We start from the raw sequence: 14130 nt of genomic DNA, 5'->3' as shown, positions 1-14130 counted from the left end.
TTATTACATCGTAGAAACTCGCGGATATTTGGAATTCCGAGTGACGTCTAAAGGCCGCCCTCGTTGCTTTAACCGGTAACCCGGCTTCTTACCGCTTGCGCGGCTTCTTTGTCTGTCTTGACTTCTTTTTTCTTGCCCTGCCGCACCAATTTCCCATTATTGTTAGTCCTTCCGTCATTTTAACACGGAGGTTTTCAAATGATTCTTTTAGGACAAGGACGTGGCTCGCTATAAGTTTGATAGTGGACTGATAGCTGGGTTATTGTTGGATTAATGTGTTTCTTTAATGAATTTTTCTAATTAGCAATAGAGAGATAAAATCGTTTACTATGAGTTAATCAAAGGATCTTGAAGATTTTATTGGTAGTCTGAATATTTAAGAATTTACAGTAAACGGTAATTCACTAGTTAAATAATAAACCTGAAGTTGACTTTTATTGTTTTAATATTTAACGTGTCATTAGGTAAATAATGGAGTAATATTAATTAAACTAATATTTAACGTTCACTATTTAAATAATGGGAATTCAGAAGTCAAAATAATCTGTGTATTTTCAAAAGCAATGGGCTGCCGGAGGTCCATAAAATTTTATAGCTGGAGTTTATCATCTTGCATGATAATCCGGAAGAATATTCCTTTATTTCGTATAAATTTCTTCTTCATCGAATAACAGTTTATCGAATAGCAGAAAAAACTAATTTGCATGCCATTAGATAACGTTATTGCCAACTTCAGGTACATGTGGAACAATTAACAAATTTGAAAATTTGAAATCTGAAAAGTAAAAAATTCAAAAATTTGGAAGTTATTGAAAAATAAATTTTGAAACGTTTAGACTAAAATTTCAAACTTTCGCTCATTCAAGCAACCGAACACGCAATTAACCCTTTAAATGCTCCGTTATCCGACGTTAAGCGTGAGCCCTGGACGGCCCACTCTTTACGAAGAAGCACACCATGGGCTGCGTATATTTCACGAAAGAACACAAGTTGAGCAGACTGAATTTTCGTTGCAAAATATATCAATTGTGACTAAAATAAATTATGTAGTGACCTGAAAAGCCTTAACAACCATTTACTTCATTAAGCAATAGTAACATGAACAATGTCAAAGTTTGAAATTATATCTTTTAAATTGAAAATTTAATAATTTCGTATTGTATGGTAAATCTAAAAGCAGAGTTCGATACCTAAGCCAATGTTACATTTTTCGCATTGGTCTCTTTTCTTTCTTTTATTGGTCATACGTCTCCTTTATCACGCCACTTTAACGCCACTTTTAGCCTAAAAATGTTACGGTAAAAATGTTAGGTTATGTGAGAACGCATATATACGTTCATAGCGCTCAAAAGATTAAAGTGCAAAACCGCACTCTTGTATTAGGTTGGCAACTAAGTGATTGCGGATTTTGTCATTAGGTGGTATTGACCTAAGGTGACCTTAGGTGGTATTTTGACATATAATGACAAAATACCACCAAAATATAATGACAAAATCCGCAATCACTTAGTTGCCAAGCCAATATCAGTGCACGAAGCTTCCGCCATACGTCTCCTTGTGGAATAGAATGGCGATGATCGTATATTCTGGTTTTCCCAGCAGCGTGTTGGTAAAATTTTTCCCCGGGTGTCTGGACGAGTAGAGAACGCGAGCGAATCCGGCGTGGGGCCGTGGACGGGGCAGGTTTCTGCCGTGGCCTGCTTCTCCATCAACGAAGCGGGTCCGTGCGTCTCGCGGGGAGTGCTCGCGATATCGCAGCTATTTGCATAAGGCTATCGTCTTTCCTTTGTTGCGGGTTCGCCTCCCACATACGTGGCGAGGCTGTCACTCAGCTCTCGGGCCTCTTTCCACGGCGCGGCCTTCAGTCACATCAGCCGCGGATCAGGGGCTTCTCTCTATCTATCTTGTCGTCTTCTCTTCGCTCTCTTCGTCTTTCCTGCTTTCTTTCGTTCCCCGCTGCCCTGCGCCCTTCTTACTGTTCCGCTCGTCCTCGTTCGTTCGATTTCAAACCTCCCTACGGCAGCAGAAGACCGTACACCCTGTCTTCGCTACCTTGCCTGCATTCCTGCATACAATTACACGGGGCTGTGCTTATGCATTTCGTGCGTAACGTTCGCTGTAGCCGGACTCCAGCGAAGCGAAATAGTCGCTGCGTCGATTTTTGGCTCGAGTTACGCGTTCCGTTCGAAGTATAGCAGATGGAGACGATACGGTGAGATTGAGAAGTCTGTCATTGGTTTAGGTTTACATCTACCGATGTTCGTAACAATCTGTTTGTATTGGTAGGACAGGGAGATTCGTTTAGCTCAGGACAAGTTAACACTTTTACTGCCACGCCAAAATCACGTGTTATATACCGGCTCTTGCTTAAATTCAGCATCTAACTTACCTACAAAGTATCTGTGAGAATACCCTGAAGATAATTTTAAGGCCATCAAATCAGGTTTGCGTGTCAATATCTATTTCTTATATTATGTATACGATGTTTTAAGCGACATCTGAACGAATTGAAGATAACTTTGCAATGACGTCGTATGCAGCGTTAGTAACGTTTCAACATCTTCAGTAGCAATAGAAATAATTGAATTCTGAAATCACATGTTTCGCTGAGGACGCCACGGGGGAATTTTTATTATTCAAAGCATATAATGGCAAAATAATAATAAATTGATGATGTAAGACAACGTTCTCCCCCAATGGACCGTTTATCTTATTGGTGGTCACGGGTGACCACCGTGGCGCCTTGGTAACAGTTGATAGCGACATATTGTAACAAGATTTCGTTTATTTCAACAAACCATTCGCATTCGTTGTTTCGTCGCAAGCAAAACGTGCAGAATATATTGTTGAACGTGTAGAGATATTAGTAAACAGTATTTGCTCGTTCTATATATAACAGTAAGGTATGTTCGCACTTCTAACCTCAATTATATGATTATAAAGCAGCATTTACGATTATTTTCTATGGTGTGTTTTTAAAGGAATGATTTCCTTTAAAGGAATGATTTTTTAGTTTAGTTATAAGGCGAGTGAAGTTGAAAAATAACGTTATCCTAGTTCAGGTTGCCAGGAAAGCCTCCCATAGGATAGGTAATTTAAAACACACAGAAAGTCGACTCGTGTGCAGATGTTTTTTATGAGTATCATAGGCTGTAAAAGATTACGTTTAAAGTGGTCATGGAAAATCGTGTTTTTCGAGCGTTTCACCGTGCTTCCAGCTACTTCTCTACTTTCTAACGTTCCGTCCGTGAATGCGAAAGTCCTGAAGCTAAAAATTAATCGCAGGACGTTGTCCAATTAATTACGCACTTTTTATCATCATCGAGTAAATTGTTTCATCGTCAAAGAAATTTCAACGTTTTATCAGAAACATAACAACGAGAAAGTTACTAGCCATTTCATCAACTTTCCACTAAAAATCATCAATGATTTTTTCTACTAGTTAAATCTTAAGACTTTACGGTCTGAGTCACATATAACGCTTTAATTCCAATTATATGGTGTACAAATATAGAATTATTTTTATTCCACTTGATATTTAGCACAAATTCTATGATTCTTAGCTTTTTTTATTATTTCCTACTATTTTATTATAAATCTGGTATTCCGTTTGGCATCGTACGTACTCTACAATTTAAAATACTAAATTAAATTACAATTTGTTTCTATTTCTCCAACGTGTAAACGTAACGAGTATACGCGCTGATATTTGTGAATATAGTTCATCTCAAGGAGAAAAGCAGAACATTCAAAAGTTGCGAAAGAAGCAAAGTATGTTAATTGCAATATGGTTGGGTATCAGTGGACCGGATTGATATAAAAATTTTGTAATAAACGCAACCGGTAGCCACGGGTGGTTGCGTCGTCGCGTACATGTCGATGACTATCTCGCGGACCGATGACGAACTGGGTAACTCGGTCAAACCCACCGGCTCCGCGGGGATTTACATACAAATTGAAGTGGCGCGCGAGAGAAGCATCGATCGCGCGCCAATGCGAATATGGTAATCGGCTGAAGCTGCAACGTTAGCCAACGATGAGTTCGGGAAACGTGCCCGGCAAATTGAATTAGGTGGGTCCCTTGTGTCACGAGACTCGTCGCGTCTTCCACATTGGTTCCCTTCCCGTTTGACTCGACGCGTCACGATCTTCCTTCCGATAGAAAATATCCTTCGTTCTTATGCGAAAAGAGAGAAGGAATTGTTATAAATACAATTAGGAATACAAAGCACGGATTAATAATGCAGAAGGTATGGGAGTATAATAAAGTTCGATATGTTCATAGTAAATTGGAAAGTTTTATTAACGTTAGGTGTGATGAAACTTTCGAAGTATCCGAATATTTGTGTATCACTATTTTTCTGGGTCTGTTGGATATCCGTTTCCGAAGGTTAGAAGTTGATGATGTCATAGATGCAACGGTTAGATTATTCTGAGGATAGAATTACACAGGTTAGAAATTTCATATCAAATATGTCTTTTTATAATTTATATATTTGTTCGAATGTTAATGCCATTTGAAAGATATTTGGCAAGAGGAGAAACATTTTTACGTATATTTCAGTATTTTTTTATATATTAGTTTGAATGTTAATGTCATTTGAAAGATATTTGGCAAGAGGAGAAACATTTTTACGTATATTTCAGTATTTTTTAAATGTATTTTTATGTATTTTTTATGTATTCATTTTATAAATTATTTCCTCCTGCGTTCTTTGCCACATTTTCAAATTGTATTTTCCTTTGGCCAGAAGAAGTTTTAAATGTAGGAAGAACGCGAAGGAATTGCTATCGTGTGCTATTCGTAATTTTTCATTCAGAATATTAACATCAAATAATCGTTGGTTAAAATGAAAGCAGTAGGATTGTATAAGCATTATTTACAGATAATACAATATGTACTACATTCTACATAAACAATATGAATATGTAGTGGTATATGAGTCGACGGAAGATTCGAATCGGGAGAGGCTTACAGTGTTGTGACCTGAAGTGGCAACGTTGTTTTGGCTCGCTAGGCTTAAAGGTAAACAAACTCCGAGCAAAACATCGTCTTCGTTACTTGTAATCGACACCGGAGATACGTTTACAATTTCTGTAATACCACCGATCGATACGAATAGACGAACGTACTCTCTAGGACGATCATCGTAACGAGTTTATATACAGTCGACTAGCGAGCGTAGAGTCGAACAGTAGCATTGAACGAGTTATGATTACGACCGGCACACACTATCTCGGTACTTGTATTTAAAATGATTTTAACATACACTGACTATTACAATTTTTTCACTCGTCTCTTTATTAAATCAACACGTATAATAAACCACCTCATTAGATAAAACGTTTTGCGTATTTTTGTTCAACTGACCTCTAGATGTCACGTTTAAAATTATTAATCTTTTGAGTGCTCACAATTATCGAAAAATCTAAAAGACCTGCATGCGTACTTGTATTTAAAACGATTTTAATATACACTGATTATTACAATTTTAAATTAACACGTATAATAAACCACCTCATTAGATAAAACGTTTTGCGTATTTTCGTTCAATCCAAAGATTGATCTCTAAACGTTTAAAATTATCAATCTTTTGAGTGCTCACAATTATCAAAAAACCTAAAAATCTAACATACCGGACGAAGAATACACAAGCAATTTTAACCACACAAATCAATAATTCTTCTTTAGACTTATAGTATATTTCAATGTTAGAAACAAGCACAAAAACATCGAAAACTCCTTCATAACTCTATATATATCTCACAATCTCACCTATCGAACTGAACGATTCTTTATCTCTGAACCTGCATCGAATCTACCGGAAGCCTCGGTCCTTCGACCCTTCGATCCAATGCATCGACTATCGCTTGCGAATTTTTTCAAAAGCGGGACTCGATCCGCGATACCGGGGCGTCAAGACAAGTATCTGCGGACGTTATGGCTGGACAGGCGATCAAAAGCTTGTCCGGAAGGGGGCGCACATCTCATCGGCTGGCAAAAAGCACAAAAGGAGAAACTGGAGGTTCGAGAGCAGGATAAGCGGGTGTTCCCCGTAGCGTGCTGATACTCCACCGGTGGATCGGCGCAGATCGTCGAGTTTCGTTGGCCAGAGGAAGAGTTGCGCCTGGTGTCCGTCCGAGTCTCTGCATCTGTGGAGTGGAATGGACTCGGCGGAATGGGACGAGGACGGAGGCCGCATTAATAAAACATTAAGGTTTTGTAGACGATGTATCGATGTAGTGTTTATATTATCTTCTTTGATGTCGACATGTGAATTGGACAGATTTGTTATTCAGACTCCGTACATAAAAGTGGTGAAGTCTTGCTCCGCTCCGTTTGTGGACAGGGGACGCGGCCACGGACGGACAAACGGACGAACAAACGCGACGCGGACGGACGGACGGACAGACGGACGGGCTCTGCCTCCTTCGTCTCTGACTCTTTCTCTCTTCATGGTCCCTGCGTCGCCTGTCACTCAACCGATCGACCGCTGATGGAAGGAGAAAGGGCCGCGGGATCGAGGGCCGCCTTTCTGACTCGCCGCGGAAAAACTCACGCTGCCGATCGAGTTATCGAACTTTTCCAAACGCGGATCATCTTGCCGGTGTCTTAGCGGGAGCCTGTTAATGGCTTTCCGGCCACATCGTGCCGCTTTCGAGAATTGCGATACTTTTTCGCCATAGACGTCTGCCTTTCGCATCACAATCCTCTCGTTCGTCTGCTTCGATTTATGGCCCGCTGTTTCTATGACGAGTTGTCACGTAGTTATAATCATTTTACGACAACATTACAAGATTTTACCATTAACGCGTTCGGAATAAAATCTTATTCACGGCTTGTGCTTTGTTCTGTGTATTTTTGTACAATAACTCAGATATATTTTTATTATTTCACATGCTTCTATTATTTTTTTAATCTGTGGCAGCACTCGACACCAAATACCACCGGACGACACCAACTAGCGTCGAACGACGACAGCGCAGTGGTTAGCGCCTTAGATTACTAACGTTCGGGACGCGGGATCAAATCCCGGCGACCGTAGTTCGATTTTTATTCCACGATACAAAAATGAGAAGGAAAGCAGCAGTACCCCAGCAAGCGACATCTTTACACCAGCAGCAGAACCTATCTCGGCTTCTATACACTAGCAACTGCAACTAATCCAATCATAACACCTCAAATCGACTACTATAGTTACATACATCAATATAAATCCTAATTCGACTTAAAGCGTGACACGTGTGTGACGTTGAACATGTTGATCAAAGATGCCCTGATGGATACTCCAGTTTATCAAAACTATAGAAAGAAACCCGAGCTCCACGAATATAACGATCGCACGAAAGATGTCCATTTCTTGATACAAACTCGGTAACATGGAACAACGACTGTAACAGAATAATAACTCAAGTTCATTGCACGAGGCTATAGAAGGGCTAACGATTGGCGCTCGTCTGAAACAAACACCGGGCATTCCCTGTGGTTGCACGCGCGACGAGCACGTCTCCGCTTTATTCCCAAGGAACGTGCGGTATCGATACTCGTCCCTCTCGAGAGCTCTCCCGTCGTGTCCCCTACTCTGAACTCGGCACCGTGATCCCGAACCTTGACTCTTCATTAATCACCGCGCGGTATCAATGACTGACTGAGTGACTGACGCCAGCCCAGAGGTATTATATACCTACGGCGTTCCGCGCCAAACGCTTCACGCTTTCTGCTACGAGTTTTCCCGGAGACGAGGCTCGCTTACCCACCAAGAAAATCCTACCTCGAAATCTTGCGAATTTTCTACCGTTTCATGTAAACTGCTTTGCTTCTAGCGTTTAACGAACACGAGGATTTCTTCAGGTTTTTACTAGCAAACATGGCGGCGAACAGCGTTTACGAACAGAACATCTGTAAGATGTTGAGACACATTTTATGGTGTTATAATTGCGGTATTTTTTAAAATGCTATTTGTCATAATTAATGGTTAGGAGAAATAATTTGAGGACTATTTGTGACAGAATCTAGACACTTGTTTATTATTAGATGCATTTTATTCTTTATAATCGTTTTATGAGATTAAATTGATTTGCAAAAGCCAACATACGATGATAAAACTGTTCTTTGTAATTATCAAACCTTGGAGAATTATACTGTTACTTGACAAACCCTCTGTCATTGAATTCCTTCATCGCCCTATTATGCCAAAATTCATACTCTGTTATTATCATATTTATGAGTAGCAGTATCACGAGCATGTCTTCAAACAGTGAAAATCCGCTATTACCCGTTCCTCGACTAGACGAAGAGTGTAACGAACTCGTTAGACGAAGTTTCAATGTCGATAATCATCGACTATCAAATTACCAAAGTCCTTTACGACTTTCGATTGAACCATCAAAATGAGAGGTTGGTAGAAATGAAAATTCTACGTTTGCCAACGAACACTCTAGTTAATGACTATCATGGATTCATGGCTGTCCGCGTAAGACCGGCCACGGATCCAGCGGAACGGAAGGGATCGATAATTCGACGGCGCCATGCTCGTTTTATCCTTCGATCCGTGCGGTCTATCGTTACAATCTGGACAAGGAAAGTCACGATCGTCGAGTAGGCGAAACGTGCAGCCTGAGGAACCGGTGGTGGATCGAAACTTGCGCTGTCATCGTCGGTAGCATGGTCAAATCGTAGGATAAACAGAAAGAGAGAGAGAGAGATAGAAAGAGTGAGAGAGAGAGAGAGAGAGAGAAGCACTGCTCGAAGCATAGATCGTGACTTGCGTTCAGTCCTCTTGTCTCTTGTTGTCTCCTTGTTACCCGACTCCTGTCCGTTTCGGTAGTTTTTGAGGGTGTGAGGCTGCTTTATCACGCGCGACCTCCCGCTGTTGTCACGCGATCTTATCGCGCTACTCGAGCGGATTCGACCGCTCACGATCGCCGATCTCCACCAGTTTCTCGATCCTTGCCCTTCGAATTACGTCACTGTCGCACACAAGTGGTGCTCGTAGGTAGAAAATATTTTTTATCCAATTTATTGGACGAATGGTGGATACTGGACAAATAAAAGGAACAAGGCAGGTAGCCGAAAACGAAATTATTTTTCACCACCGATCGGATACGCCCGATTACTGTCATCGATACGATCTCTTATTAAAGAAGGCAATTATTCGGCTCGTTTCAATGTTAACGGGCAAACTATTATTTTCTGATGCCGTGAAATATAATCAGCCAGCCTTGTTACCGATAATTGCGGATAATTCACGAGCTCTCGGTAGATGGAACCGTTGTTCCGTACGATTGAAATGGAAACTCGTGAAACGTGTGGCCAATTAGAGAACGATCCATCTACACATACCGAACGTTATTATAGTCGAAGAAAAATGCGCGTGTACACGCGTGCACTGGGCCCGATAACCTTTGGGCTGGGCATCGCTCGATCTTTCGACTCGAATGTTATCGCGGCCTGGAATTTCAGCAACGGCTGGCCTCGTCCTATCGCCCGTAATTGTAAACATAATAATTATCGTTTTACGAGCTCGCCGTAATTAACACAATTTTTATGCGTTGCGTCGTGTTATTCCACCGATTAAAAGTAATTCAGGATTGCGTTATCGGACAGTTAAGTCGTTTGGTATCTCGTAATGCGCAACAATTATTGTTGCACTCGCAGGGAAAGTAGTTTTTTCCTTAAGCGATTTTAATATTTTTCGTTAACCAAAATGTGCACAGTTCACGAGTAAATATGGCCGAAATTATTTATGTATTGGACCTTGAACGATTTCTTGCTTCTGTAATTATAGGTTATGATGGCTCTTAGAAGCCATGATTAGTAATGGTTTCGTGAATTTAATGTATCGGAATTATCAGGTAATGAATAACGATCGTATGTTTCTGTACGTCATATCATTTAATAATTACAATTTAAATTATATAATTATGCGACCTTACACGTACGGTGCTCTAGGTTACGTAGATGTATTAAGTAGGTATTTTTAGTTAGACTATTACGTATATTACATGGAATGAAGTAACATTTGAGTTGACGCTACACGAACGTAATACTTGAGCTTAATTTAAAGTGGAGAACGCATCCTTCGCACCTGACGAGTAAATAGGCTTCTTCTTCTTCTTCTTCTTATTCGCTTCGTTGACCACTGTTTCTTTTCATCCTCGATTTCTACGGAGTCGGCGACGCGTGTTTACCGAACGACGCGGTCGACTTGAAGAAAGTAAAACGACGAACGTCGAAAAGACACGCGTTCCGCGTCTCCCATTCACGACGGATTCTTTTCCCTTAAAGAGCGCGAAAAACCGAACTCTGCATTCATAGGTACGGAACGTGTTGTGTACGACACGCGGCGTGAACAACAAAAAAAAAAAAAAATAATAATAATAATAATAATAACGAAACAAATAAAATACAATATTAACACTGGACCAAGTCATTAGCAACAGGCTCACTCTCAATAGAATAATAGCAATAATGTCAATAATTTCAATAATCATTGTAATAATATTAATAATAATAATAATAATTACTATTATAATCCTCACTATCTTTTTCTTTAAATATTCCTATATAAAGTACCAGGCGATAACGAAAGATTCTGCAACATAGGAAATATGCTTCGATTCGTTCTTCGAACAACTCGTATCCTGCATCTGTGCCAGATATCACAAACAATTACGTTCCACGAAGCACGGATACATCATTTTTTGTCGCTTATCGACTGCAAAAGAACTGAAGGAATCGGCTCGTTCGTTAACGCCTCGTACGATAATAACGTCGTTCAATATTGTGTTGCCATATATTCAATAGCTATGTACAATTCAACATTATAGCCTACACTTACATCTCTCTTTCCGCCTTGTTCGTTTTCACCTTACATTTCTAATCTTTTTCTCTCTCGCTCTCGCTCTCTCTCTCACTCACTCTCTTGCTCTCTCTCTCTCTCTCTAAATATCGATAATATATACTTTTTTAGATCCCTGTATTCTTCCGAATTTGCTTCGCATAAAGTTACGCAGTTCACGACATCTTACTAAGCACGGAGCGACTGCTAGCTGTTTATCTTATTTTTTTTCTCGTTTAATTATAGCTTTTCTTTTTTCCATGTCTTCGTATCACAAGATAAACCAATTAACACGAGCGCGCGAACGTGCGCGCACCACGACCGCGAACACATTATCTAAATTCATTTATACACCTGCCGTTTTGTTCGATTAAGTAGAGGAATCTTTCTATTCCACTTCCTCTTTCTTTTCACTCTCTTCCTTAAAGGACAATTGCTCGTTTTTCGTCGGTTCGTCCGTTTTACTGTACAAACTCCGCTTCATTCGCTCGTATTGCACGCGGCGTCGCGTCGCTATGCGCAGTTGCGACCGCGCAGGCAAACGGCAAACGCATGCGCGGACACGAACGTGTTTATCTCACATATGTACGTGTGAACAGCTGATTTGGAAATCTCTGTTACCTCTAGACGAAAAGTTGTACATTCTTTGATTCTTGTACAATTTCCAACAATATTGTATCGTATGTATAATGCACCGAACATTTGCAACTATTATAAAGAACGACGCGACGCGAGAATTCTGCGAGTGCAACGAGACTCGACTTCATACGGTTCCGTATCGAAATTGTGTTGCTCTGGTTGAATCGCACGCGTACTACGCCTAAAGTTATCGTCGTAAAAAAGAACAGTTCATATTGTAATTCGTTCTGAAACGACGATCGTTAGCTGCCATAGAAAAACACGGACCGCGGTATTTACAGAGAGCTTGCTTATCTTCGGCTGCTCACCGATTTCTTCTTAATGTTCTATCGAAAATTCAAAACCCATCGAGTGTTACCTTCGACAACTTGGCTGTGTTCGATGAAGACATAGGAAATAAAGAAACATATATTTAAAAACACACGGCAGAAAAGAGAAAAATAAGAGGAACATGGAATATCGTGTGAAACAAGTGACTTGGTGTATTAGATGTGTACATTTAGAATGTTGTAAATTGAAGAGGAAAGCAGTGATACTTTTCCGATCGATTTGGCTTAACGAACTGCGGTATAGCAAACGAGGTTCGCGGTGGCGCGATACAACAGCTTGTTCTTAACTATCGGCTGTTCTTACTCGCTATAAAGTTAACATGCGCTTTGTCGCATCGATTTGGCGACTTATCTCGTGTCGACCGAGCGGACTTCGAAAATTGTCAGCAGCCTCTATCGAAAAACGGCAGAGAATAGACTCGAGTATTAATAGGCACCTTACGTACTATGAAGTAGAGACTTTAACGTGCACATAGAAACTGCGCGGTGCGCCGATGGAGACTGCGTGGTCCGCGAATCTCCATCGACGAACGCGCCCTCGCAGAGAGACAGATTTCGAGAACGAGCGAAAGAACAGAAAGAGAAGAGAGGAAGTGGAAGAAGAAACGAGAAGTTAAGTAAGTACATGAGCGCATCCTCTGTTTTCCTTTCTTTTTCTTTTTTAGTTTCTCCTTCGTATTCGGAATATAGGGAACGATGTGCATAGGTTGGATACAAGGGGCCAAGGGGTGGGGAGGAGGGGGGTTTGGATAGATCCAGAGGTGCGGAACAGTGCGCAGCCAGACAAGATAATTAATTAATTAGTCGCTCAATTAATTAATTTCTTAGACCGCTAATTTCTAAGCCTTAAAAACTACTGATGCGGTTTTATCTCACCCGCTGAGGTGGCTCCTCGTCCGCGTTCAGCATCGGTACGTTTGTAATCCAGCCGCGGCGAGAGCCCCTCGGAGCGCGTCCAGTCCATTTAATCGGGCGCACGGCGTGCTTTGCAGAAAATTTTTGGCTTCCCTTCAACTTCAAATAGTTGTATTGTGACGGAGTATCTTATGGATGGACACAGGCACAGACCGACGGACCGTCGAATTCCAATCGATCGTGTATGGAAAAGGTAGCATAAAATATGGTAAAACCACGATGAATTTCAGGAAGTTTCGTTTCTTAAAGTTTGAACACGTCGGGTCGAGGTTCCTCGTGATAAAAACTCTAAAACCCTTTCTCGTCTGAACGCAACGCGTGTAGTACTCGAATACCAGCAAAAAGACGATGGGAGAAGACGACGGAAAGGTCGGGTAGGGGAAGAAGAGGGAGAGGGATAAGAATAAAAAGAACGAGAGGAGTAGAAATTCTGCTTGACGAGTGACAATCCGTCGAGGCATCGGTGGCCTGTGTCAGACCTCGTCGGGTCTCACCACGTGTCCTACTGGAAGTGAAGTGTCCCGGGCCGCCAGGTCACGCGAGACTTGCTATAGTCTTTGGTGACGGCGACCGAGCCGAGAACAGGAAAAAAGCCTTTTAGAAGTTCTGCTCGCCGTACATCCCGGGGAACCGGACAGCGTGTGCTCCGAGCTCGGCGGGCGAGAACTCGTCCTATGTGGCCAAATGAGCGAACTGGCCTGGGTGGGGCGCGAACTGGTAAGGGTGGCCATACGGCGACATGTGGTACGGAACAATGTTCATGCTCGCCATCTTATGCTCCTTTTTCCATTTCATCCGCCGATTCTGGAACCAGATCTTGATTTGACGTTCCGTCAGGCAAAGGGCATGCGCGATCTCGATGCGACGCCGCCTCGTCAGGTAGCGGTTGAAGTGGAACTCCTTCTCCAGCTCCAGCGTTTGGTACCTGGTGTACGACGTCCTCTGTCGTTTCACCTCGCCATTCGCGTTCACCGTGCCTGCCAAACAAATATATCCATCTGTTATTACATATGTAGTTATATGTAGCTAGTGATTTTATGGAAATTTGAGGATCTTCCTAAATAAAAAAGGGTCTTCCTAAATAAAGAAGGGCCCTCCAAGCTATTTTCAAGGCTGAGCTTCGATTATGTTACCTGCGATCAGTGATCATTGGGTGGAACGACCATGAGCGGCAATCAACTGACACCACTTTCGATCGACTTAGCTTAAACAGGTTGCAAAGATATCAGCTAAAGGCAATCTTCTAGACATGTTTCTATCAAATTGACCTATCGAATTGAGAATGTGTCATAACACAAGTCGAGGAGAAGGCGACAAGATCCGCGATCATCCAATGTATCGAAGCGTTACGCACGAACGATGCAGAAAGAAGGGACAGGGGCAAGAGGATGAAACGCGTACGATGC

General features: G+C 41.5%; 1 protein-coding gene across 1 annotated transcript in view; it reads right to left on the bottom strand.

Annotated features, from left to right (window-relative positions):
* Positions 1 to 9874: 9874 nt before the first annotated feature.
* LOC117211169 (homeotic protein Sex combs reduced) overlaps positions 9875 to 14130 on the bottom strand; it is a 47569-nt gene continuing 43313 nt past the window's right edge. The window contains exon 2 of the mRNA XM_033454814.1: positions 9875 to 13701. Within this exon, the coding sequence (XP_033310705.1) occupies positions 13397 to 13701 (305 nt within the window). The 3' untranslated portion in view covers positions 9875 to 13396. The remainder of the gene's footprint in view (positions 13702 to 14130) is intronic.

Source organism: Bombus bifarius, unplaced genomic scaffold, assembly GCF_011952205.1.
Source record: "Bombus bifarius isolate JDL3187 unplaced genomic scaffold, Bbif_JDL3187 scf7180000008218, whole genome shotgun sequence".
In the NCBI taxonomy this organism is placed as follows: Eukaryota; Metazoa; Arthropoda; class Insecta; order Hymenoptera; family Apidae; genus Bombus; species Bombus bifarius.
This window is presented reverse-complemented; position numbering and strand designations above follow the sequence as displayed.